At 37.6% G+C, this 25,265-nt stretch overlaps 1 protein-coding gene across 1 annotated transcript; it reads left to right on the top strand.

Annotated features, from left to right (window-relative positions):
* Positions 1–20,347: 20,347 nt before the first annotated feature.
* On the top strand, positions 20,348–22,925 carry LOC145039653 (uncharacterized). The gene is made up of 6 exons (XM_078987682.1): positions 20,348–20,825; positions 20,923–21,607; positions 21,764–21,855; positions 22,275–22,354; positions 22,462–22,519; positions 22,570–22,925. The coding sequence occupies exons 1-6, from the start codon at positions 20,348–20,350 to the stop codon at positions 22,923–22,925; spliced, it is 1,749 nt and encodes a 582-aa protein (XP_078843808.1).
* Positions 22,926–25,265: the final 2,340 nt, after the last annotated feature.

Here is a 25,265-nt window from a genome sequence, read left to right as displayed (position 1 = left end):
ATCATGTGAGTTTTCTTTCTTTCTTTTTTTTTTTTTTTTTTTTTTTTTTGGGGGGGGGGGGGGGGGGGGAGGGGGGCGGGGTCAAGAACCCTAAAGGCCTGAAGTATGTTTCAATCATATGTGTATCAAATTGTATGACACTAAACAAACGAATATTGTGATTAGTGTTATTCTAAACTATAGCAATAGCCAATATGACCCCATTCGTTAGATTCATTGAACAGTGGATAAAAGAAAATAAAACTTGTATTAATGATTGTAATTTACACTTAGCAACAAAAATTATTGAATTTTGTACAGCTAACTGAATGGAAAACAGTGTTTTTATCATTAGGGTATAAGCTAGAATATGTTATGATGGAAACAAGGGACAAGTAGCATATTGCTTCATAATAGAAGGATATTGTACACAATTTAAACACAATTATGGGTACTAAACATGTATTAATATGGCATAATTTGACATATTTTAAGGAAATTTGGAGAAATGACAGTATAAGTTAGTGTTAGGCTAACTTCCTAAGGTGAGTACTTGTTGATCTTTTCCCCCCTTTGGGATAAATAACAATATTAACAATATATGTTGATAAACTTATATATAAAGTTTTAAAGCATGTTAATATTATTGAATATTTTTGATGTAGGTCAAGTATTTAGATACTTTTGAATAACTTGGAAGAGAGTCAAGTAGTTTGATAATTTTAAATAAATCTGATAATGTTATATTAATACTCTGGGATATATTTAACAAACATATAGTTTCTTTATACTGTTAACTAGAATTGATTAAGAAAAAGTATGTTACTACATTTTCATGGTATTGGTGAAAGTTAGAGTATAATTAATATTACTTTTGATGCTATTTATATGTCATATTGTTCACAATTATGTGAAAGTTTTATGATTTACAACATCATTCATGGAATGACATGCTGTGTCATTGACATTTCATAAAATAAAAGTGATGGTAATGCATATATTGGAATGTGAATTACATATTGTTTTTGTTTTAAGTCAAGAACTTAGGATAACTACTAGGATGATACCTCATGTTGCAAAGTATATATATCCATCCTCCATTGGGACAAGGCCAATTGGAGTATCTTAAGGTAGACGTGCCCAAAAAAACCGGTTCACAAACCGAACCGGTCAGTGAACCGGAAACCGGTTTACCACCGAACCGGTTCAGCCTTGAACCGAACCCCCCATGAACCGAACCGTCGGACCGGACCAATTCGCTATTTTGATCGTTAGGACCGGTTTCGAACCGGTTTAATAAGAACCGGTTTTTTGATCCGGTTTTGAACTTATTAGCCCAAAAACAAAAAATAAACAAAAAAAATAGCCCAAAAAAAAATATACAAAAACTTATTTGCGTCAAACCGGTTTTGAACCGTTTTTTAACCGGTTTTTGAACCGGTTTTTGAACCCGTTTTTGAACCGGTTATTGCTGAACCGGTTTCTATTAAACCGAACCGGTTTACATATGTTCAGATATTTTTGGGGCTGAACAGGTTTGAAACCGAACCGGTTTGGGTGTGAACCGGTTTTGACCACTTTGATCGGAACCGAACCGGTTTTCTGAACCGGTCTGGTTCAGAAAAAAAACCGGTTTTTGCATGTCTATCTTAAGGTGATAGGCCCATTAGGATGTGCTCTATGAAAGATGGGCCCAATAGTATCCAATCTAGTCGAGATAGGAATAATAAACATATTTCCCGTATATGTACCTAAAGGGGAAATTCTTGATATGTAATATTGTAATGTTAATTGAGTATATCTCCTATTCTAACTTTCCTGCAAGGGAACAGATCATCTGTTTCATAAAACTAGATGATTGGATCATATATGACATAATGGCATGAATTATGATAATTGTTGGTAATGCATGTCAAGTTTTGAAAGTTGATTTGTTGTGAGGATACATTATTTCAGTTTTCCACGTATTTGGTAAATATATTTTCAAATGTAAAAGATGTTCAACAATGGTTAACATCTGTTTTTGAATGATATGCTTTGAAAAGAAATTATTCAGTAATACAAAACGACTTTAAAAGGAAATCATATAAAGTCCATATTGGAAAATAAATATTTTGAAGCATAAATATTCTTGTGACTAAACCTCATGTAGCGTATGATATATTTGTGTCTTATGTATTTTGTTTTTAATGCCATCTATTCCTCGTTTAGGCGCCCAAGATTAAAAGACCTTAGTCCTAGTATATGGAGTTCTATGTTTAGTTTGAAGACAAATTTTGATAACGGATGGAGTGATACTCATGTACACGATTACTTACTTTTAAAGTTAGATTTTTGTAACTGTAATATTCTTCACTATGGTTGTTTGATATGGAATTATAACCCCTTTTGTGGACCTAAGCAGCATTTTTTTTTGTTATGAGCAAATGTTGTCTTAATGACATTGTTGCATATGTTGTCTCTATTTTATGGTTTTAAATGTATAAAAATGGGGAATTACAAAACATATCCTCCAAATTTGTACCCCTATTCTTGACATTGTCATTTGACCCATATATCTTGTTAGCTGCGAACTCGTTCTTCTAATGATCACAAATTCCACGACAATTTTGACCAAAACCCCATGAGTGGGATTTTATATTTTGAGACTTTGAAGTTTCGTTCTCAAGTTTGGGTCGGCCTATCTTCTAAATTGAAATATGCAACCCCAACTTAACCCAACTTGTCTAAGCTTCCTAGATTGCAAACTTAACCCAACTTGTCTAAGGTTATTTTATCTCAACCTAACAAAAACAACTAACAAATGTTTCATATAATACCAATAAAGAAACCAAAAGAATTCATGTCACATGATCTTGAGTTTGACATTTCTATGTCCATCAATATTGAATTTAGCTCATATAGGTGTTCTTTTAACACCAAAAACTCCTTCATGGATAAAGAAAATGACCATTGTCACGATAAAAGCTTGTTTGTTAAAGATTTCAGTATATCTGATGACTTGAGCCTTCACTATAAACCCAACACACTTGTTTTATCAATAACCTCACAAAGAATTATGTCTGAAAGCAGTAGCGGAGCTAGATGGAGCGTTTGGAGTACTACAGTATACTCCCAAAAAATTATTTTATATGTATAAAAAATATTATTTATAAACATTTTTTATGTTATTGTACCCCCAACTAAAAAGATTATAACACGTTTTTTAATATCAGATATTGGATAACTACATATAATATATACTGATAATATTTGTACCTCCGTATAAAAATTTCTGGTTCCGCCACTATCTTAAAGTGACAACAATAACTTAGAATGGGACTTCTCGTCTTTTTTATTAAAAAATGTCTCATCTAGACTTGTGGGCCTCTCTCCAAAAATTAGAAACGAAATTCCTTATTTTTCTCAACAATTGTTGCATCTTGATTTCCATAAACTAAATCTGTTTTTTCAATGAACCCTTAAAGAATATTACCCCCTTACACACTCTCACAAAATGCCACAACCCCTTTTTTTGTTCCTTAATTGTGATCTCATTGATGATTTTTATCAAACATCTTGCATTTAGTAATAAAAAGTACCACCTCAACACAAAAGTATGTGTAGATGTATCCCATTTTTAATTCGAACACCCAAAATTAATGAGAAATTCAAAAAAAAATATATATATATCTAATTGAACTTTCCTTCACAAAAGGCACCATAATGTTGTGATATTAGCATTTGAAAAATATTTTATGCCCTTGATCTTGACTGAATATCCCACATGAAAACACACTTTGGACCTTCACCCAACAGTTGATTTCCACCCTTTAGTGAATTCCTCAAAACCCTATGTAATGTTATGTTCTTATGCAAAAAACTCCCCCTTTACGATATTACGTAACTGTTTTTGGAAGAAGATTATTAAAAACTAGGTATGAGACTCATGTATTACATGAGTTTATTTTAAAAAAATAAATATAAAATTTTAACAATTTGAAAAGTTTGAATTTATGAAGAAAAAAAAAATGAAAAATCTTTTAAGTTATTAAAATTAATGAGACTTTAATGTATTGGATACATTACATATATAAACCCTTTCTAATAAATACCTTACATATATATTACCTTACATATTAAATATGAGATTTTAATTTAATAAAATGAAAAATACAATAAAATGAAAAATGGAAAATAAAAAAATTAAAAATGTTAGAAAATATCATGTGTCCAAATGAAGGAGAAGATAATATGTAGCAAAAAAAATCTTCATTTATTTATTATAGTAGATATACTTCAAAACTTTCCTAAAATTTGTTATATTACATGTATTTAAACAAGATGGAATCACATGTAAAAAGTATTAAGGAAAAAAGTTAAAATAAAAATCACTAATATGGGGACATAGACTAAATGAATTTTGATATCTTTATTTGCACATGTAACCCTTAGACTTATTTTTAAGTAACCAAAACTCCTTACAATTTTAATGATATACTTTTTGTAGACTACGTGAGTTGGGGTGACAAATCATGCTATTGTTTCGTGTTTCTGTATGACACGGTATGACATGACAAAGTTTTTTGTAACACGAACACGATAGGACACTGTGACAATCGTCAATCTTGAGTCAAGTCAAGTCATCAAGTCAAGCCGGTCAACTCTATTAAACCTTGTGTATTAGGGTTTGTGTTATGTTCGTATTGTATAACTTGCTATATTAATGGGAAAACATCACTGGAGAAAAGTTTTGTGTTAAAAACTTCCTAAGCCTTAGTACTAATCAATGAATTAAACTGATGAAAACCATGTTGCATACTCATTAGGAGTGTGTGGGATCCTTAATCATGACTTAACGGGCTCAAGAGACTCGCATTACGGAACCAAACACTCACAAATGCCACACTTGAAATCTCTCTCGAATATCTCTCTGTATGAGAAATCTCTCCAAGAATGTCAAATCTCTCCTAAATCTCTCCAAGTATGTGAAATCTCTCTCAAATATCTCTCTGTATGAGAAATCTCTCCAAGAATGTCAAATCTCTCCTAAATCTCTCCAAGTATGTGAAATCTCTCTCAAATATCTCTCTGTATGAGAAATCTCTCCAAGAATGTCAAATCTCTCCTAAATCTCTCCAAGTATGTGAAATCTCTCTCAAATATCTCTCTGTATGAGAAATCTCTCCAAGAATGTCAAATCTCTCCTAAATCTCTCCAAGTATGTGAAACCTCTCTCAAATATCTCTTTGTATGGGAAATCTCTTCAAGAATGTGAAATCTCTCCCAAATCTCTCCAAGTGTGAGAAATCTCTCCCAAATCTCTCTCAAAAGTTTCCTGTAACTTTTTGGAATCATTCGGGTCATTCCGGCCCTTAACCGGGTCAAAAACGGCTTAAAACGGGGCGAAAACGAGAAAAATAGGCTTTAGGAACCGAAACCGGAATGAGAGGCTTCTTAGGACCAGAGGCCGAGCCTCTGGTGGCTAAGAGAACCGAGACCAACCGAGCGATCGGTGCCTCTCGGTCCGCCCCCACTCTCTGTTCGCTATCCCACTCTCTGTTCGCTATTCTGCCTCTCTGTTCGCTATTCCACCTCTCGGTTCGCTATTCCGCCTTCTCTGTTCGCGTCGCACTCTCTGTCCTCTTCTCACTCTCTGTCTCGCGCGCCTCTCTGTCCCCTCCCACCTCTCGGTTCCTACCCTCTACCTTCTCCCCTCTCGGTTCCTTCCCTCCTTCTCCTCTCCTCTCGGTTCCGCCTCCCTCTCTCTCTCTCGGTTCAGCATAAGAGGGCCGAGCCTCGGCCAGATTTCGCATTTTTGTCATTTTCAGCCCATTTTTGATATTTTTAACATTTTAAGCCCGTTTTTCGTGATTTTAAAGCGGGATTTTCTCCAGAAATTTTATTTTAACATAATAAACTCTAAATATTCATAATTTAAACATATTTTTATAAAAATCATTAATTAAATAATAAAGATCTAATGGGGGGTTTATTTAAGGTAGAGTGTTGACTTTGCCTTAACTTATGACACAAGCAACCACCCCACACCCACTCTATGACCAGCCATACCTCCCCACCTTACCTATGTCACCTCAATGTTCCCTTACACTCAAATTTCACTCCCTCCCACGTTTTTGAGCTGGAACAAACAACCACACTCCTCATTTCTCTCATTTCTCTCATTCCACTAAGTAACAAACACCACTTTTTCTCTCAAACTCTTCTACTCAAATTTTCGAGATCCAAGGCTGATTTCAAGTGTTCTTCCACACTTAGTAAGTAAAAATTCATCCTCCCTATTACTATTTCACTTCATTCTACTCAAATCTTTGGTTGCTTACACAAACTCCCTAACTACGATGTTAGATTCTCGAAAACCTTCAAGGCATCTCCAAGTGTTCTTGAATTAAACACTTCCATTCTTCAACAATCATCTACTGAAATCACTCAAGGTGAGTTCATACCCCTACATTTTCATGATTTCTCAAGTTTTCAGGGGGTGAATACAAGTTAAAACACTAAGAACATATCAAAATATTTCTAACAGCCTTCATCAGAAAAGTTCAACTCCATTCACGGACTGTTTTGGGCATCTTAAATATTTTTGTTTTCAAAAATGTACAAGGTGCAAATAGTTCAAGTTTTTAGCTTTAAAATGGCTACTTGCACATCTCCATACGATTTTTCTACAATTTATGGTGATTTTTACAAAACTGCCTATCATTTCAAACAACAATCCGGACCAGTCTGTGATTTTGGACTTTTTCACCCAAGTTAGAGGTCATATTAATTTGTGATAAAAATTATGAGCAAACTAGACACATTTTGTGAACTCTCAGAATTTACGGATCTAGTTTTCGACTTCGTATGATTTTTCTAGGATTTTTCCAAAACAGGGCAGAATTGCTAAATTTTGCCAACAGCATGTAAATATCATATCACTTTGTATTATGTTGAGCAAAGTGTATAATCATAAGTTTTAATATTTGAATGTGTTCCTAGTTAGTTTATCATTATGAACTGAAACCAAGACACTCATATTAAATACTATTCATTCATTTTAGAACACACATTATTTAACTATAAAAAGTATAGTTTGATAAATTCATAACACTAATACATTTCCATGAGAGAGATCATACATATTACATACATTTTAGATAAACTATAATAGGTATAGTTTATGATACATCACTCAACACACTCGTACAAAAAGGGTACATCCATACAAGAAAGATTTATATTCACACACATTTCACGTAAACTTGTTAACCTATGTTGTGAGACTCTCTCTCTCTCCCCGTACGTCCGAGTGCGGGATATAATTCCTGGTAGTTATAATCAGAATCTCCTTGAGGGAGAACGTGATACTTGTATATAGATCTATATTGGGTTTGACACCCCACACCTTGCTGCTAGCTACAGTGGGACCTGCAGGTCTACGGGTGACAAATGTCATTTCATTTTCGCGACGCCTGAGAAACGTTGTGGCAGGTTCACATAGTCACAGTATGATTATAGCGACTCACTTAGGGGGATAACAATTCATGAAGTTTACGGGGTTTCATAAAACCGAAGTAGGTTTTAGGTTGATAAAAGAAATTTACTGTCCATAACATTTTAAACTCACAACATTTTTACTAAGAAACGATGAATTCTCATACACTCTAGTCTTTGTTTATAAGGCTACATTTCTCGGATTTCAAGGGAAATATCGGATTTTTCTGAAACAAACGCGACATTTTCATGTGAAATACTTCTACTAAGTTTATTAATAAAAGCTTATGAACTCACCAACCTTTGTGTTGACACTTTTCAAACAACTTGTATTCACAGGAAAACACTAATCAGGTTATCAAGTGCTTTTGAGGATGGGACGTTAAGGCGTCAAAACTTTTCACATTTGACAACATATTGTAATTGATTTTGAAACATGTAATTCATACAAGTGATGTAACTTTTTCAATTATATATATGTTGGTTGTGTTTGCTTAAATTACTATTAAAATTGTGGTTATGATGCTATACATGAAGCCCTCCACCCCCGGACGTTTCCGCCATCCTTGGTTTGGGGGTGTGACAGATTAGTATCAGAGCACGGTTTATAGTGAATTAAGTATGTCAACCACATAAGATATACAAACTATAAACACATTTGGGACTAAAAGTCTCTGATTCTTAAAGTGATTTAAAGAGTTGTACTTTTAGAAAACAAATAATTTCTTGTTTAAAAGTATACTTGCATGCATTCTATATTAGCATGGTGTCATAACTTAGGAGAACATAAATTGAAAGAGGAGGAGTCGAACATTATTAATACGCCTTAGCATGTGTAATCAGTTCTGGGAAGGATATAGCCTGATCAACTATATTCGTCCAAGAAGTAACTTACGCACACTAAGGAATAGTAGTAATGAGCGACAAATCTGAAAACCTAATAACACTCCATAAAGAACACGCTAAGAACCAAATATAAACATTTAAGAATACTATAGGAGTATTTGTACGTTTCTATAGCGCCAAATTATTATTTTCCGATACGTACTTCTTAACCCCGTTTCTCGTGCAGACGACATGGCAGGATTTCACATACCCGGGGACCCCTACTTTCCCAATCAGGGAAACGCGGGATGGATCGAAGACGAGCCCGAGGAGAATCCCGAAGAGGAACCCGAGGAGGATCCCGAAGAGGATCCCGAGGAGGAAGACGAACAAGAGGAAGAAGAGGAAGACGACCAAGAAGAAGAGGAAGACGACCAAGAAGAAGAGGAAGAAGAGGAAGAAGAGGAAGGTGATGAGGTAGTCATGGTTGGGAACGAAGCGGAGGAACCACCAGAAGTATTCAACCCTCCCTACATCGCGAGGGTACCCGCGCACCGTTTTGGTTACAACGGACCTGAACCCCCTTGGGTAACAATGATCGAAAGATGGAGCCGACAACAACGCCAACGGTCACCATATGGCTACCAACGAGGTTACTATGATCTCACTCATGGTGGACCGGCTGATAGGGCTCTCCCCGTCACGATACAATGAATGGCAAGAATGGATGATCGTGGTAGGACAACGACAGATCAGGTCCGGGAGTTAAGTGCCATTGTACAGTCCACTACGGATCGCACCAGAAACCTGGAACGAGACTCCCACCACCGAGACCAACTCATTCGAGACCTTCTCGCGGCTCAAGCAGAAACAAGAGAGTATCGGGAAAGATACATGGCACTCGAAGAGAGAATGGTTGCAGCCGAACGCAAATTGGCGGAACTACAGGGCGCATCGACATCATCGCAGCCTCCGTCAAAGAAGGGTCGCAGTGATTAGAACTCGTTGCTATTCTCCCGTCTTGGTAGTAGAATTTTATGAGTACGCGTTGGTGCTACTCCTTGTATGTAGGTCGACCCTGCGACTATGTGATTACACTATTCAAAGGGCTTTTGTAATGCCAAAAACTACCTTTTGTAACGATGTAATGTAGACCCTTATGAGGTCAAACTTTTCTCTCTAAACGTTATGTACTAAAAGTTATCAATGAAATTTGGCATGTGTTTTATTTATTGAATGTTGGGCACTATACATCATAACCTGATCACACAAACAGTTACGAATAATAAAGTTATGATAAAATGCAAGAGGGATGAAACCAGTAACACTCGACTCGTTATCACTATTGAAGTCTTACCGACTAGTCATTTTTTTTATGACAGAACCATGCCACCAAGGAAAAGACCAAGGCCTTCCAGCAACCCAGTGCCGCCTCCACCAGCACCTCCGCAGTTTGATCCTGCAATGTTCCAGGCTGCAGTAACGGCAGCCGTGGCGGCAGCAATGTCGCAAATGGGAACCCATGGTTCCGGCGGTTCTGGATCCGGAGCTACAAATTCCATTCATGGGGACAGTACGGGGCGTACGAGGGAATGCTCTTACAAAGACTTCACGAATGGCAAACTCGATCCTTTCAATGGAAGCGGGGGCGTTATCACACTGGTTCAATGGTTCGAAAGGACCGAGGCAGTTTTTGAAATCTGCGCTTGTCCCGAAGCGAGCAAGGTCAAGTTTGCGGCATTCACCTTCACTGGAAAGGCACTTACTTGGTGGAATGGCCGAGTTAAGTCACTTACTCCTGCAGTAGCTAACGCGATCAGCTGGGAGGATTTGAAAGCTCTAATGTTAAAGGAATACTGCCCGAGGGGCGAAATACAAAAACTTGAAGAAGAACTTTGGAACCTCAGGATGACAGGCACTGATCTTGAAACTTATACCGCCCGTTTCAACGACCTAGCACTCCTCTGTCCAACAATGGTCACTCCAGAAGAGAAGAAGGTGGAACGATATCTCTGGGGCCTATCATCCCAGATTCAAGATAGTGTCTTGGCCTCGAAACCCACTACCTTTGAGAGTGCCAAGGAATTGGCACAACAACTTATAGATCACAGGGCTAGCCGTGGTACCGTGATAACCACCACCGACCGAACAAAAGGAGGGAACAACAAGAGGAAGTTCTGGGGCAATAAAAGGAAACAACCAATTCAGGACCCCGCCAAAAAGCAACCGATTGTTGCTGTTCGCGCCGCCACTACTGCTGTCGCACCAGCGCCACCGAAACAGTATACAGGAACTCTTCCCAAGTGCAACAAGTGTAACTACCACCATAACGGTGCTTGTCGAGAGTTACACTGCAATAACTGTAACAAAAAGGGGCACACTGCACGATTCTGTAGAGCGACTACCCAACCCGCCACACAAGTCGCTACGACCGCCAACACTGGAGCAAGCCAAGCCTGCTATGGGTGTGGTGAAACGGGACACTTCAGGAGGAACTGCCCCAAGGCACGAGCCCCTAATGCTGGGGGTGTAGGGAGAGTCCTAACTTTAGGGCAGGGAGAAGCAGTCAAGGATCCCTCTATGGTTACTGGTACGTTCCTCCTCAATAACTCTTATGCATGCGTACTTTTCGATAGTGGGGCAGAAAGGAGTTTCATAAGTCACCAATTCAAACATATACTTAAGCAAAATTCTCAACCACTAGAAGATTCTTACATCGTAGAAATGGCAAATGGAAAGGTTGAGCGCGCTAATGATATTTACATAGGGTGTACTCTCACTCTAGACAACCATTTGTTCAAAATCGACCTTATGCCGGTCACCATAAAAAGCTTCGATATAATCATTGGTATGGATTGGTTAAGCCTTCATCGTGCCGACATTCTATGTTACGAAAGGGCCGTCCGCCTCAATCTGCCGAATGGCAACGTTCTCACCGTTTATGGTAATAAACCTAGTGCGAACCTGCAAATCATCTCTTGTGTTAAAACCCAAAAGTACCTCCGAAAGCAATACCAGGTTTTCTTAGCCCACATCGTAGACAAGAAACAGGAGGTGAAGGACATCAAAGAAATTCCAGAAGTATGCAACTTCCCTGATGTTTTCCCAGACGATCTGCCTGGTGTACCACTCGCACGACAAGTCGAATTTCGGATCGACTTAATCCCAGGAGCTACCCCCATCGCCAGGGCTCCCTATCGCTTAGCACCGGCAGAAATGCAAGAACTATCCAGCCAATTGAATGAACTATTGAGCAAAGGGTTCATCAGGCCAAGCTTCTCACCTTGGGGAGCACCAGTCTTATTTGTAAAGAAGAAGGATGGGTCTTTTCGCATGTGCATAGACTATCGAGAACTAAACAAACTCACTATCAAGAACCGTTATCCCCTACCCCGAATCGATGACCTCTTCGACCAGCTCCAAGGAGCCAGCTACTTTTCAAAAATCGACCTGAGGTCGGGCTATCATCAACTGCGAGTTCAAGAAGAGGATATCCCCAAGACGGCATTCAGAACTCGCTATGGGCACTATGAGTTTGTAGTGATGCCATTCGGATTAACTAACGCGCCCACGGTGTTTATGGATTTGATGAATCGAGTGTGTCGACCCTTCTTGGATAAATTCGTCATCGTATTCATCGACGATATCTTGGTCTATTCGAGGAGAGAAGAAGAGCACATACATCACCTACGACTAGTTCTGGAGGTTTTAAGGACCGAGAAGCTTTACGCTAAATTCTCAAAGTGTGAATTTTGGCTCCGAGAAGTAGGATTCCTTGGCCACGTAGTAAGCAAAGAAGGAATACATGTGGACCCCTCGAAGATCAAAGCAATCAAAGATTGGTCAACACCTACAACGCCGACAGAAATCCGACAGTTTTTGGGACTCGCAGGCTACTATCGAAGATTCATACAAAACTTCTCCAAAATCGCTAAGCCTCTCACCACCTTGACTCAGAAAGGGGTGGTGTTCGAATGGGAAGATAAACAAGAAGCCGCCTTCCAGACACTAAAGCAAGCCCTATGCAGCGCACCAGTCTTGTCTCTTCCAGAAGGAACAGATGATTTTGTGGTGTATTGCGATGCTTCAAATCAAGGCCTCGACTGTGTGCTCATGCAAAGGGGAAAAGTCATCGCTTATGCATCAAGACAACTGAAGACACATGAAGTTAATTACACAACCCACGACCTTGAATTGGGAGCTGTGGTGTTCGCCCTGAAGATTTGGAGGCACTACCTCTACGGCACCAAGTGCACCATTTTCACTGATCACAAAAGTCTTCAGCACATTCTCAATCAGAAAGAACTAAACATGCGCCAAAGAAGATGGGTGGAATTACTGAATGACTACGAATGTGAAATTCGCTACCACCCAGGCAAGGCTAATGTAGTAGCCGATGCCTTAAGCAGGAAAGAATACTCGGGTCGCCGAGTAAAATCCCTAGCCATGACCATCCACTCCCAACTGGCCACTCAGATCAAGGACGCCCAATTAGAAGCCCTAAAACCAGAAAACGTGGCAAGCGAAGCACTAAGGGGGATGGATAAGAACTTGGAAGTCAAAGGGGATGGAGCTCGTTATCTCATGAATCGAATCTGGACACCGAAGTTCGGTGGGTACCGAGACGTTGTAATGGACGAGGCCCACAAGACTCGATACTCCATTCATCCGGGGTCAGATAAGATGTATCTAGACCTCAAAAGGTTATACTGGTGGCCAAACATGAAGGCTGAAATTGCTACTTATGTGAGCAAGTGCCTCACTTGCGCCAAGGTCAAGGTGGAATACCAGAAGCCATCAGGACTACTTCAACAACCGGATATACCCGAGTGGAAGTGGGAGCGAATAACCATCGACTTCGTAACCAAACTGCCTAAGACATCAGGTGGGATGGATACCATATGGGTGGTTGTGGACAAATTGACCAAGTCCGCGCACTTCCTGCCAATAAAGGAAACAGACAAGATGGAAAAGTTGACCAGGACGTACATTAAGGAGATCGTGCGACTACATGGTGTACCAACATCCATTATCTCGGATCGAGATAGTAGATTCACCTCGCGTTTCTGGCAGTCCCTACAAAAGTCTCTGGGAACCAGGTTAGACATGAGTACGGCCTACCATCCACAAACGGACGGACAAAGCGAGAGAACCATCCAGACGTTGGAAGACATGCTGAGAGCCTGTGTGATAGATTTTGGTAAGGCATGGGATACCCATCTACCGCTTATCGAATTCTCTTATAATAACAGTTATCACACTAGCATTGGAGTCGCTCCATTCGAAGCTCTCTACGGCCGCAAGTGTAGATCACCACTGTGTTGGGCCGAAGTTAGAGATACTCAGCTAGCCAGAGGGCAAGTCCCTGATAGCACCCTTACTGGGCCTGAAATCATAAGGGAAACCACAGAAAAGATCATTCAAATTCGGGAAAGACTAAAAGCGTCTCGTGATCGACAAAAGAGTTACGCGGATAAGCGACGCAAACCTTTAGAATTCCAGGTCGGAGACCGGGTACTACTAAAAGTTTCTCCCTGGAAGGGGGTGATACGTTTCGGTAAACGGGGGAAACTAAACCCAAGGTACATCGGTCCGTTCGAAATCCTTGCTAGGATTGGTCCTGTGGCGTACAAACTCCGACTACCACAAGAACTTAGTAATGTGCACCCTATCTTCCACGTGTCCAACTTAAAGAAGTGTCTGTCTGACGAGACACTCGTAATACCACTCGAAGAAATCGAAGTTAATGAAAATCTCCACTTTGTGGAGGAACCCGTCGAGATCATGGATCGAGAGATCAAGAGAACAAAACAAAGTCGCATTCCCATAGTGAAGGTTCGTTGGAACGCGAAACGAGGGCCTGAGTTTACCTGGGAACGTGAAGATCTAATGAAGCAAAAGTATCCACATCTTTTCCCAAACCCTTGAAGTCCCAGCCGAATTTAAATTTCGGGACGAAATTCCCTCTAACGGGGGGATGATGTGACAATCGTCAATCTTGAGTCAAGTCAAGTCATCAAGTCAAGCCGGTCAACTCTATTAAACCTTGTGTATTAGGGTTTGTGTTATGTTCGTATTGTATAACTTGCTATATTAATGGGAAAACATCACTGGAGAAAAGTTTTGTGTTAAAAACTTCCTAAGCCTTAGTACTAATCAATGAATTAAACTGATGAAAACCATGTTGCATACTCATTAGGAGTGTGTGGGATCCTTAATCATGACTTAACGGGCTCAAGAGACTCGCATTACGGAACCAAACACTCACAAATGCCACACTTGAAATCTCTCTTGAATATCTCTCTGTATGAGAAATCTCTCCAAGAATGTCAAATCTCTCCTAAATCTCTCCAAGTATGTGAAATCTCTCTCAAATATCTCTCTGTATGAGAAATCTCTCCAAGAATGTCAAATCTCTCCTAAATCTCTCCAAGTATGTGAAATCTCTCTCAAATATCTCTCTGTATGAGAAATCTCTCCAAGAATGTCAAATCTCTCCTAAATCTCTCCAAGTATGTGAAATCTCTCTCAAATATCTCTCTGTATGAGAAATCTCTCCAAGAATGTCAAATCTCTCCTAAATCTCTCCAAGTATGTGAAACCTCTCTCAAATATCTCTTTGTATGGGAAATCTCTTCAAGAATGTGAAATCTCTCCCAAATCTCTCCAAGTGTGAGAAATCTCTCCCAAATCTCTCTCAAAAGTTTCCCGTAACTTTTTGGAATCATTCGGGTCATTCCGGCCCTTAACCGGGTCAAAAACGGCTTAAAACGGGGCGAAAACGAGAAAAATAGGCTTTAGGAACCGAAACCGGAATGAGAGGCTTCTTAGGACCAGAGGCCGAGCCTCTGGTGGCTAAGAGAACCGAGACCAACCGAGCGATCGGTGCCTCTCGGTCCGCCCCCACTCTCTGTTCGCTATCCCACTCTCTGTTCGCTATTCTGCCTCTCTGTTCGCTATTCCACCTCTCGGTTCGCTATTCCGCCTTCTCTGTTCGCGTCGCACTCTCTGTCCTCTTCTCACTCTCTGTCTCGCGCGCCTCTCTGTCCCCTCCCACCTCTCGGTTCCTACCCTCTACTTTCTCCCCTCTCGGTTCCTTCCCTCCTTCTCCTCTCCTCTCGGTTCCGCCTCCCTCTCTCTCTCGGTTCAGCATAAGAGGGCCGAGCCTCGGCCAGATTTCGCATTTTTGTCATTTTCAGCCCATTTTTGATATTTTTAACATTTTAAGCCCGTTTTTCGTGATTTTAAAGCGGGATTTTCTCCAGAAATTTTATTTTAACATAATAAACTCTAAATATTCATAATTTAAACATATTTTTATAAAAATCATTAATTAAATAATAAAGATCTAATGGGGGGTTTATTTAAGGTAGAGTGTTGACTTTGCCTTAACTTATGACACAAGCAACCACCCCACACCCACTCTATGACCAGCCATACCTCCCCACCTTACCTATGTCACCTCAATGTTCCCTTACACTCAAATTTCACTCCCTCCCACGTTTTTGAGCTGGAACAAACAACCACACTCCTCATTTCTCTCATTTCTCTCATTCCACTAAGTAACAAACACCACTTTTTCTCTCAAACTCTTCTACTCAAATTTTCGAGATCCAAGGCTGATTTCAAGTGTTCTTCCACACTTAGTAAGTAAAAATTCATCCTCCCTATTACTATTTCACTTCATTCTACTCAAATCTTTGGTTGCTTACACAAACTCCCTAACTACGATGTTAGATTCTCGAAAACCTTCAAGGCATCTCCAAGTGTTCTTGAATTAAACACTTCCATTCTTCAACAATCATCTACTGAAATCACTCAAGGTGAGTTCATACCCCTACATTTTCATGATTTCTCAAGTTTTCAGGGGGTGAATACAAGTTAAAACACTAAGAACATATCAAAATATTTCTAACAGCCTTCATCAGAAAAGTTCAACTCCATTCACGGACTGTTTTGGGCATCTTAAATATTTTTGTTTTCAAAAATGTACAAGGTGCAAATAGTTCAAGTTTTTAGCTTTAAAATGGCTACTTGCACATCTCCATACGATTTTTCTACAATTTATGGTGATTTTTACAAAACTGCCTATCATTTCAAACAACAATCCGGACCAGTCTGTGATTTTGGACTTTTTCACCCAAGTTAGAGGTCATATTAATTTGTGATAAAAATTATGAGCAAACTAGACACATTTTGTGAACTCTCAGAATTTACGGATCTAGTTTTCAACTTCGTATGATTTTTCTAGGATTTTTCCAAAACAGGGCAGAATTGCTAAATTTTGCCAACAGCATGTAAATATCATATCACTTTGTATTATGTTGAGCAAAGTGTATAATCATAAGTTTTAATATTTGAATGTGTTCCTAGTTAGTTTATCATTATGAACTGAAACCAAGACACTCATATTAAATACTATTCATTCATTTTAGAACACACATTATTTAACTATAAAAAGTATAGTTTGATAAATTCATAACACTAATACATTTCCATGAGAGAGATCATACATATTACATACATTTTAGATAAACTATAATAGGTATAGTTTATGATACATCACTCAACACACTCGTACAAAAAGGGTACATCCATACAAGAAAGATTTATATTCACACACATTTCACGTAAACTTGTTAACCTATGTTGTGAGACTCTCTCTCTCTCCCCGTACGTCCGAGTGCGGGATATAATTCCTGGTAGTTATAATCAGAATCTCCTTGAGGGAGAACGTGATACTTGTATATAGATCTATATTGGGTTTGACACCCCACACCTTGCTGCTAGCTACAGTGGGACCTGCAGGTCTACGGGTGACAAATGTCATTTCATTTTCGCGACGCCTGAGAAACGTTGTGGCAGGTTCACATAGTCACAGTATGATTATAGCGACTCACTTAGGGGGATAACAATTCATGAAGTTTACGGGGTTTCATAAAACCGAAGTAGGTTTTAGGTTGATAAAAGAAATTTACTGTCCATAACATTTTAAACTCACAACATTTTTACTAAGAAACGATGAATTCTCATACACTCTAGTCTTTGTTTATAAGGCTACATTTCTCGGATTTCAAGGGAAATATCGGATTTTTCTGAAACAAACGCGACATTTTCATGTGAAATACTTCTACTAAGTTTATTAATAAAAGCTTATGAACTCACCAACCTTTGTGTTGACACTTTTCAAACAACTTGTATTCACAGGAAAACACTAATCAGGTTATCAAGTGCTTTTGAGGATGGGACGTTAAGGCGTCAAAACTTTTCACATTTGACAACATATTGTAATTGATTTTGAAACATGTAATTCATACAAGTGATGTAACTTTTTCAATTATATATATGTTGGTTGTGTTTGCTTAAATTACTATTAAAATTGTGGTTATGATGCTATACATGAAGTCCTCCACCCCCGGACGTTTCCGCCATCCTTGGTTTGGGGGTGTGACAGACACGATGTCATGTTTTTTTAACTAACACGAAAAGAACGAATTAAAAAACGACAAACACGACACGACACGACAAATATAACATATACTAAAAACTAGTGTATTTGATGAATACTTTATCAAATATAACACGGCAAACACGAAAAACATGATAAAGAACTGCTATATGTCAATTTCGTTTCGAATTTTGAACATGAACACGACACGACATGACATTGTGTTTTTTTTACAGCTAACACGAACACGAATTCAAATTTTAGTTTCGTCCTAATTTCGTTTCATATCATGTATTTTTATCGTGTCGTGTAATAAATTGTCACCCCTACACGTGAGTGACTAGATGTGTAATTTGGGTAATAGGCTGTCAATTACTCAAATTTTATATATCGAATTCGCCTATAAAGGGAATGCATTTACTTGAAATCATAAGAAATCATGACCTTTTTGTGAAATCAAACACTTTTGAGATATCTACTTATGATCTAATTTGCAATTATGTTAATTGAATCACATAACCATGTCGAACATCTTTATTGTCATAGTCGAATCAAGTGACTAATATCATATGGAGAAGCATCCATGGGTGAGACCGAATAAAATGATGTTGTTGCAATGATAGTGTTAGCAATTTCTGTGGGATGGAAACCATCATAGTAAAGTGACAATGCTCGAACAGGGCATATATCTGTGTTTTTAATACATTGTCCATCTGCCCTCACTTCACAACAAGGACCATTAGACAACCCCAAACCTGAAAATATTTAGTTATTAGAAAATTTTGTCTTTTAATTGTTAATTTGTACTCTAAAATTCATCACTCAAGAAATTAGATATACATATTGTTACCTGGTCGTTGTAGTGCAATGCTTGTAAGGTTGATGAATGTGAACTTCGCATCCTGGTTGTTTGAGTTTAGCTTGTCAACAAGAGACTTAAGATTGCCATTAAATTGTTTGACTGCATCGTTTATTGCCTCAACACATGATTCTCCATCAATGCCAAAGTTGGATATCTCAGCTGGAGTGCAACCGATTGGACCAAGGCCAAAAACAACAATCTTTCGACCTCCCAAATCGTACAAAGTCTATCATATGTCATAACAAGGGAGTTTCAAATGAGAAAGCAAGTTATTTGCATAGAAAAATAGTATTATCTAAAATAAACACAAACGGAAAAAAAGTAAAAAACATTTACCTTTAGTTGTTTAGAATATTGTCGCACGAGCACTTTTGCATACTTGACTGTGGTATATATATGGCTGGTGGGGTAATAAGTTGGCTTTAAGTAGTTGTTAATGTAATCATTACTTCCAATATTCACTAAATAAATGCACTTGTGTAGGTATCCATTGGTGAACGTCTTGTTTTGTTGCAATTTAAAAATTCGTGACACTGTAGTGCAGTGATTATGTAGTTGCATGTCCAAGCTTATTCGACCACCCTGTGGAAAATTTAAACACGAAAGATTTAATATCATGTCACAAATGGCGATTTTTGGGTTTAACAGATATCGTTTTATTAAAATGGTGCATGTCGGATTACGAGATGACTTCCGGTTTCGTCTCTAATGCCAGCTGCACCACTAGCGTAGTTTACACCTTTACTGATTTGTTGATCAGTTATAGTGGAATATGTAGGAATATATTCATCAAAATTTAGTAGTTCACCTGCAATCAAGTAAACGTAATTTGGTTAACAGACGTTGGAAACATACTTTGATTAACAGATTTTCCAATAGAGTGTAGAGATGGAAATTTGCGAGATTAGATCAAATGGCATAACTAATTTATATATTTGCAATGGGAAGTGATTCATATTTCATATACAACAGTTTTTTATCATACACAACAATTTATGCATTATATAATTATGCAATACAACATTTTAAAACATTAATTGTTGTATATGGAAAAAAAGTATTATGAACAAATCAGCTCCATTTGCAATGGATTTAAATAGCCAAACAACAAAAATATACCAAAAAGGGCTTTCCTGATTTAGTGTCAAAAAAAATTCCTCGTCATATTTATATAGAAGTTTCACAATGATGTTGGTGATTTAATCACCAAATATATTTTAGTGTAATGGATTTAACAAGTGTTTTAGTTATAATACAAGTTAGGAGGTGTGAGAGTGCACATTTGTATTTACTGAACATTGTTAGTACCGAACGCTGATCTACTGTGTCAAGTCGGGTTTCGGGTTAGCGCCCCGAAATTTTTTTTTTAGAACAGTACAAGGACTAATTTTTCATTCTTTAAAGATGCAAATTCAAGGATTAGTTTGTATTTTTCAAAGTTGAAAACTGTTCTCGTTTTATCCGTTGTGTGGATAAGTCCGGGAAACGTATAACTTCGTTGAAACACAGAAAACTGATAGGACGCTTTCTTCTTCATTCTCTCTCAAAATTGATTCTGTGTTTTGTGCCTAAAATCAGAATTGTTTCTTCAGGAATTATCCTAGTTTGGATTTTGTAATACCCAAGGCAATTAGGGTCGAAATATCAAACAAGGAAAGTGTATCACACGATTCCTGTTTGTGATCCAGATTTTCTATAACCCAATTTCGAAATTCCCCAACAATCTTGTTTGATAATTTTGTTTTCTGGAAAAGATGGCTGGCAATTCATTGAAAGACATGAATACTTCGTTTGGCAAATTGGAGAAATTTCAGGGCCAAGATTTCAGACGTTGGCAAAAGATGCACTTCTGGTTGACTACTTTGAAAGTTGTTTATGTTCTCTCTACTCCCAAACCAGAAGAGGTTGAAGATGCAAGTCTGGAACAAATAAGAAGAAGAAGCAAATGGGAGAATGACAACTACATCTGCCTTGGTTACATTCTTAATGGTATGTGTGATTCCCTCTTTGACACTCATCAAAACATTGAAACTGCAAGTGAATTATGGAACACACTTGAAGCAAAATATATTGCAGAAGATGCTTCAAGTAAAAAGTTCATTGTTTCTGATTTCAACAATTATAAAATGGTTGATTCTCGATCTGTAATGGAACAATATAATGAAATCCTACGAATTTATGGTCAATTCAAACAACACAACATGTCCATGGATGAATCCTTTTCTATTTCAAGTGTGATTGATAAACTTCCACCCTCATGGAAGGATTTCAAACACCATCTGAAACATAGAAAGGAAGAAATAAGTTTGATTCAACTTGGGAATCGAAGACGGACTTCGTGATCAAGAGAATGACAAAGGAACTAGAAATGGCAAATCTGATTTTGGACAGCCCCAAGTTCATACGGCTGAATGTGATAAAGAAGACAATTCTAATCACAAGGGCAAGAGTAAAAAACGTAAATATGAGGGTCACAACAAGAAGTCCAACAAAAAGTACAAGGATTCCAAGGAACTTGTGTGTTGGAGATGCCATCTGAAAGGGCATATGAAACGTGACTGTCGGGTGAAACTTGGAAAGAAAGGTGCAAGTGGTAGTGGAAAAGATGGTGCTGGTGGTGGCAATGGATCTCATGATCAATCTGCAACCAAAGGTCAAATTTCTGTTGATCTTGTAAGTTCAGTATTCAATGTTATGCTACTAACTCCAGAAGTTTCTTTTGTACAGGGGGTTGATACAGATTCATGGTGGCTTGATACCTGTTCTTCACATCACGTGTGTAATGATGAACGGTGGTTCACGAAGTTGAACATAGTAAATAAAGGTTCTGTCTTACATATGGCGGATGAAGGATCAAAGCCAATTTTAGGATCTGGTGTTGTTAGTATTACGTTTACTTCTGGAAAAACAATTAATTTGTTTGATGTATTGTATGTTCCAAAGGTTCGAAAGAACCTTGTGTCTAGTGGTTTGTTGAATTGTATGGGTTATAAACAAGTGATCGAGTCGAACAAGTATGTGTTGTCTAAATGTGGAATATTTGTGGGATTTGGTTATTATTGTGATCGTGTTTTTAAGTTAAATGTTATAAGTTGTTTTGCATCACATGTCAAATCTACTTGTATGACTTTTTCATCTAATCTTGATAACTCTATGTTATGGCATAATAGATTAGGACATGTTCATATTAAAATAATGATTGAAATGTCAAAATCCAGATTCATTCCAGCTTTTGACATTAATTCTGAAAAATGCAAAACTTGTATGTTAACTAAAATCACGAAACAATCGTTTCCAAATGTTAATAGAAAATCCAAATTGTTGGAATTGATTCATAGTGATCTATGTGATTTCCATGCTACACTTTCCTTGGGAAATAAAGAGTACATTGTTACCTTTATTGATGATTCAAGTCGGTTTTGTTATGTATACTTGTTACATTCCAAAAATGAAGCTTTGGAAAAGTTTAAAGTATATAAAACCGAAGTCGAATTACAGTTGGGTATTTCTATAAAATTCTTCGGACAGATAGGGGAGGAGAGTACATGGATTCTGAATACTTTCAATCGGTTGGAATTATTCATGAAACCACAACTCCTTACAATCCACAGCAAAATGGTGTTGCGGAACGGAAAAATCGAGTTTTAAAAGAAATGGTAAATTCGATACTTTCTTTTTCAGGTTTAAGTGAAGGCTTTTGGGGTGAAGCTATGCTCACAGCCAATTATGTGCTAAATCGGGTTCCTAATAAACGGAACAAAGTTACTCCTTATGAACTTTGGCACAAGAAAACACCAAATTTGAATTATTTTTGGATTTGAGGATGTCGAGCAGTTGTGAAATTACCCGAACCTAAAAAAAAATTTAGGTGAAAGAGGAATTGACTGCATATTTATTGGATATGCAGAACATTCCAAAGCTTATAGGTTTTATTTTATAGAACCTAATGAGGAATATTCCATTCATACCATTATAGAGTCGCGGGATGCGATCTTTGATGAGCTGCGGTATTCTTCAATTCAAAGACCAAAAGATCTGATTCCAAGCTCAAGTGAGGTGCCTAAATCAGATGGTAAGGAAGTTGTTTCAATTCTAGAAACACAACAACTTCGTAAAAGCAAACGAGGTCGAGTCGCGAAAAATTTTGGCGATGAATTTCAACTATTTTTAGTTGAAGGTTCGAGGGATAAAGTAAAGAAACAATATTCATATTCCTCTCATCTTGAGACTGATCCAAAGACTTTTAAGGAAGCTATGGAGTCTCGAGATGTTGCGTTTTGGAAAGAAGCGATTGATGAAGAGATGTCATCCATTATGGAGAATAATGTTTAGGTGTTATCTGATTTACCTCCTGGTTCTAAACCTTTAGAATGTAAATGGATTTTCAAGAATAAAATGAAGGTAGATGGAACCATTGATAAATTCAAGGCTCGTCTGGTCATACAAAGTTTTAGACAAAAAGACGGTATCGATTATTTTGATACGTATGCACCGGTAGCACGGATTTCTACTATTAGATTGTTGCTTGCTTTGGCAGCTATTCACAATCTAGTGATACTTTTTAAATGGTGATCTTGATGAGGAAGTTTATATGAAACAACAAAAAGGTTTTGTTCTGCCTGGAAATGAGCAAAAAGTGTGTAGACTTGTAAAATCATTGTATGGACTTAAACAAGCTCCAAAACAATGGCATTTGAAGTTTGATGAAGTTATTTTGTCTAATGGTTTTTTCTTTAAACCAATCTGACAAATGTGTTTACAGCCGTTTTGATTCATCTGGATCTGGTGTGATCATTTGCTTGTATGTAGATGATATGTTGATTTTTGGCACTGATCAGAATCAAGTTAATGCAACAAAGAATTTATTGTCTTCAAAATTTTCTATGAAGGATATGGGGGAGGCAGATGTAATCCTTGGAATAAGGATTAAACAGATGAACAAGGGACTTGCTATTACACAGTCACATTACATTGAGAAAATTCTCAAACGGTTCAATTACAGTGATTGTACACCTGTTAGCACCCCTATGGATTCAAGCATGAAGTTGATTCCTAATAGAGGTAGATCAGTTTCTCAACTAGAGTACTCGCAAGCTATTGGTTCTTTGATGTATGCTATGACTAGCACTCGTCCTGATATAGCTTTTGCAGTGGGAAGATTGAGTAGATTTACTCATAATCCTAGTACTCAACATTGGCAAGCGGTTCATCATGTTTTTAAATATTTGAAAGGAACCAAGGATTATATTTTGTGTTATTCAGGATTTCCTTCGGTATTAGAAGGATATTCTGATGCGAGTTGGATATCCAATAGAGAAGATCATTCTTCTACAACTGGTTGGGTATTTTTGCTTGGTGGAGGTGCTATCTCATGGGTATCTAAGAAGCAATCTTGCATAACTAGTTTAACAATGGAATCTGAGTTTATTGCTTTGGCTGCTGCAAGTAAGGAAGCAGAATGGTTAAAGAATTTGATTTATGAGATTCCATTGTGGAGGAAACCGATTTCACCATTATCTATTCGCTGTGATAGTGTTTCTACTATGAGTAAAGCTTATAGTCAAGTTTATAATGGTAAATCGAGGCATATTGATGTTAGACATGGGATGATTAGAAATCTAATCATGGATGGTGTGATTTCGGTTGAGTTTGTAAAATCACAACAAAATTTGGCGGAACATCTCACTAAGAGTTTGGCGCGAGACTTAGTGCACAAGTCTATTATAGGGATGGGCTTAAAGTCCTTATAAATTCTTATGAATGAGACACCCAATTCCCCTTTAATACAATGTTAGAGGTTGAATTCAATGAGGAAAGCTTATTTATATGAATTGGAACACACATTATAACTATCCCAAGGTACGTGTGTTTGAACCTGTAGAGACCAGGATGAATTTGATTTCTTAATGATTCTTTTGATAAAATATATACAGGTACATGAATAAAAGAATCACCTATATGATCGTGAAGTGTAGCCGCACTTCAAAGAGCTTGGGGCTTGGCTTTTATACGATCAAGAATGGATTGGGACACACGAATTTATAATTAGTGTCAAGTAATTTTGTTGAGATGACTGTAAAACTAATGTGTATATTATATTCAGATATTCAAAAGAGTTGATGGGTTCAATCTTTAAGATACCTTGATTTCTCGAATGTTTGAAATGTGTAATATACTAGCATGAAAATTCAATCGTATCGATATTTTTATTTATGCATTAGTTTCGTTTTCTTTTTGTTTTAAGGTTATTAATTCAGGGTTACACTAAAATAGGGGAGGATTGTTGGTGATTTAATCACCAAATATATTTTAGTGTAATGGATTTAACAAGTGTTTCAAGAATAGTGTTTTAGTTATAATACAAGTTAGGAGGTGTGGGAGTGCACAATTGTATTTACTGAACATTGTTAGTACCGAACGCTGATCTACTGTGTCAAGTCGGGTTTCAGGTTAGCGCCCCGAATTTTTTTTTAGAACAGTACGAGGACTAATTTGTCATTCTTTAAAGATGCAAATTCAAGGATTAATTCATATTTTTTCAAAGTTGAAAATTGTTCTCGTTTTATCCGTTGTGTGGATAAGTCCGGGAAACGTATAACTTCGTTGAAACACAGAAAACTGATAGGACGCTTTCTTCTTCATTCTGTCTCAAAATTGATTCTGTGTTTTGTG

The sequence above is a fragment of the Lactuca saligna genome, chromosome 4 (assembly GCF_052625555.1).
Source record: "Lactuca saligna cultivar CGN05327 chromosome 4, ASM5262555v1, whole genome shotgun sequence".
Taxonomy (NCBI): Eukaryota; Viridiplantae; Streptophyta; class Magnoliopsida; order Asterales; family Asteraceae; genus Lactuca; species Lactuca saligna.
The sequence above is the reverse complement of the archived record's forward strand: the minus strand, read 5'-3'. Positions and strand labels throughout refer to the sequence as shown.

Coding starts and splice junctions, on each gene's coding strand:
- LOC145039653 (XM_078987682.1), top strand. CDS start 20,348: ATGGCTGGCAATTCATTGAAAGACATGAATACTTCGTTTGGCAAATTG. Junction 21,608..21,763: donor CAAGTGATCGAGTCGAACAA/GTATGTGTTGTC, acceptor ATGGCATAATAG/ATTAGGACATGTTCATATTA. Junction 22,520..22,569: donor GAACATTCCAAAGCTTATAG/GTTTTATTTTAT, acceptor ATACCATTATAG/AGTCGCGGGATGCGATCTTT.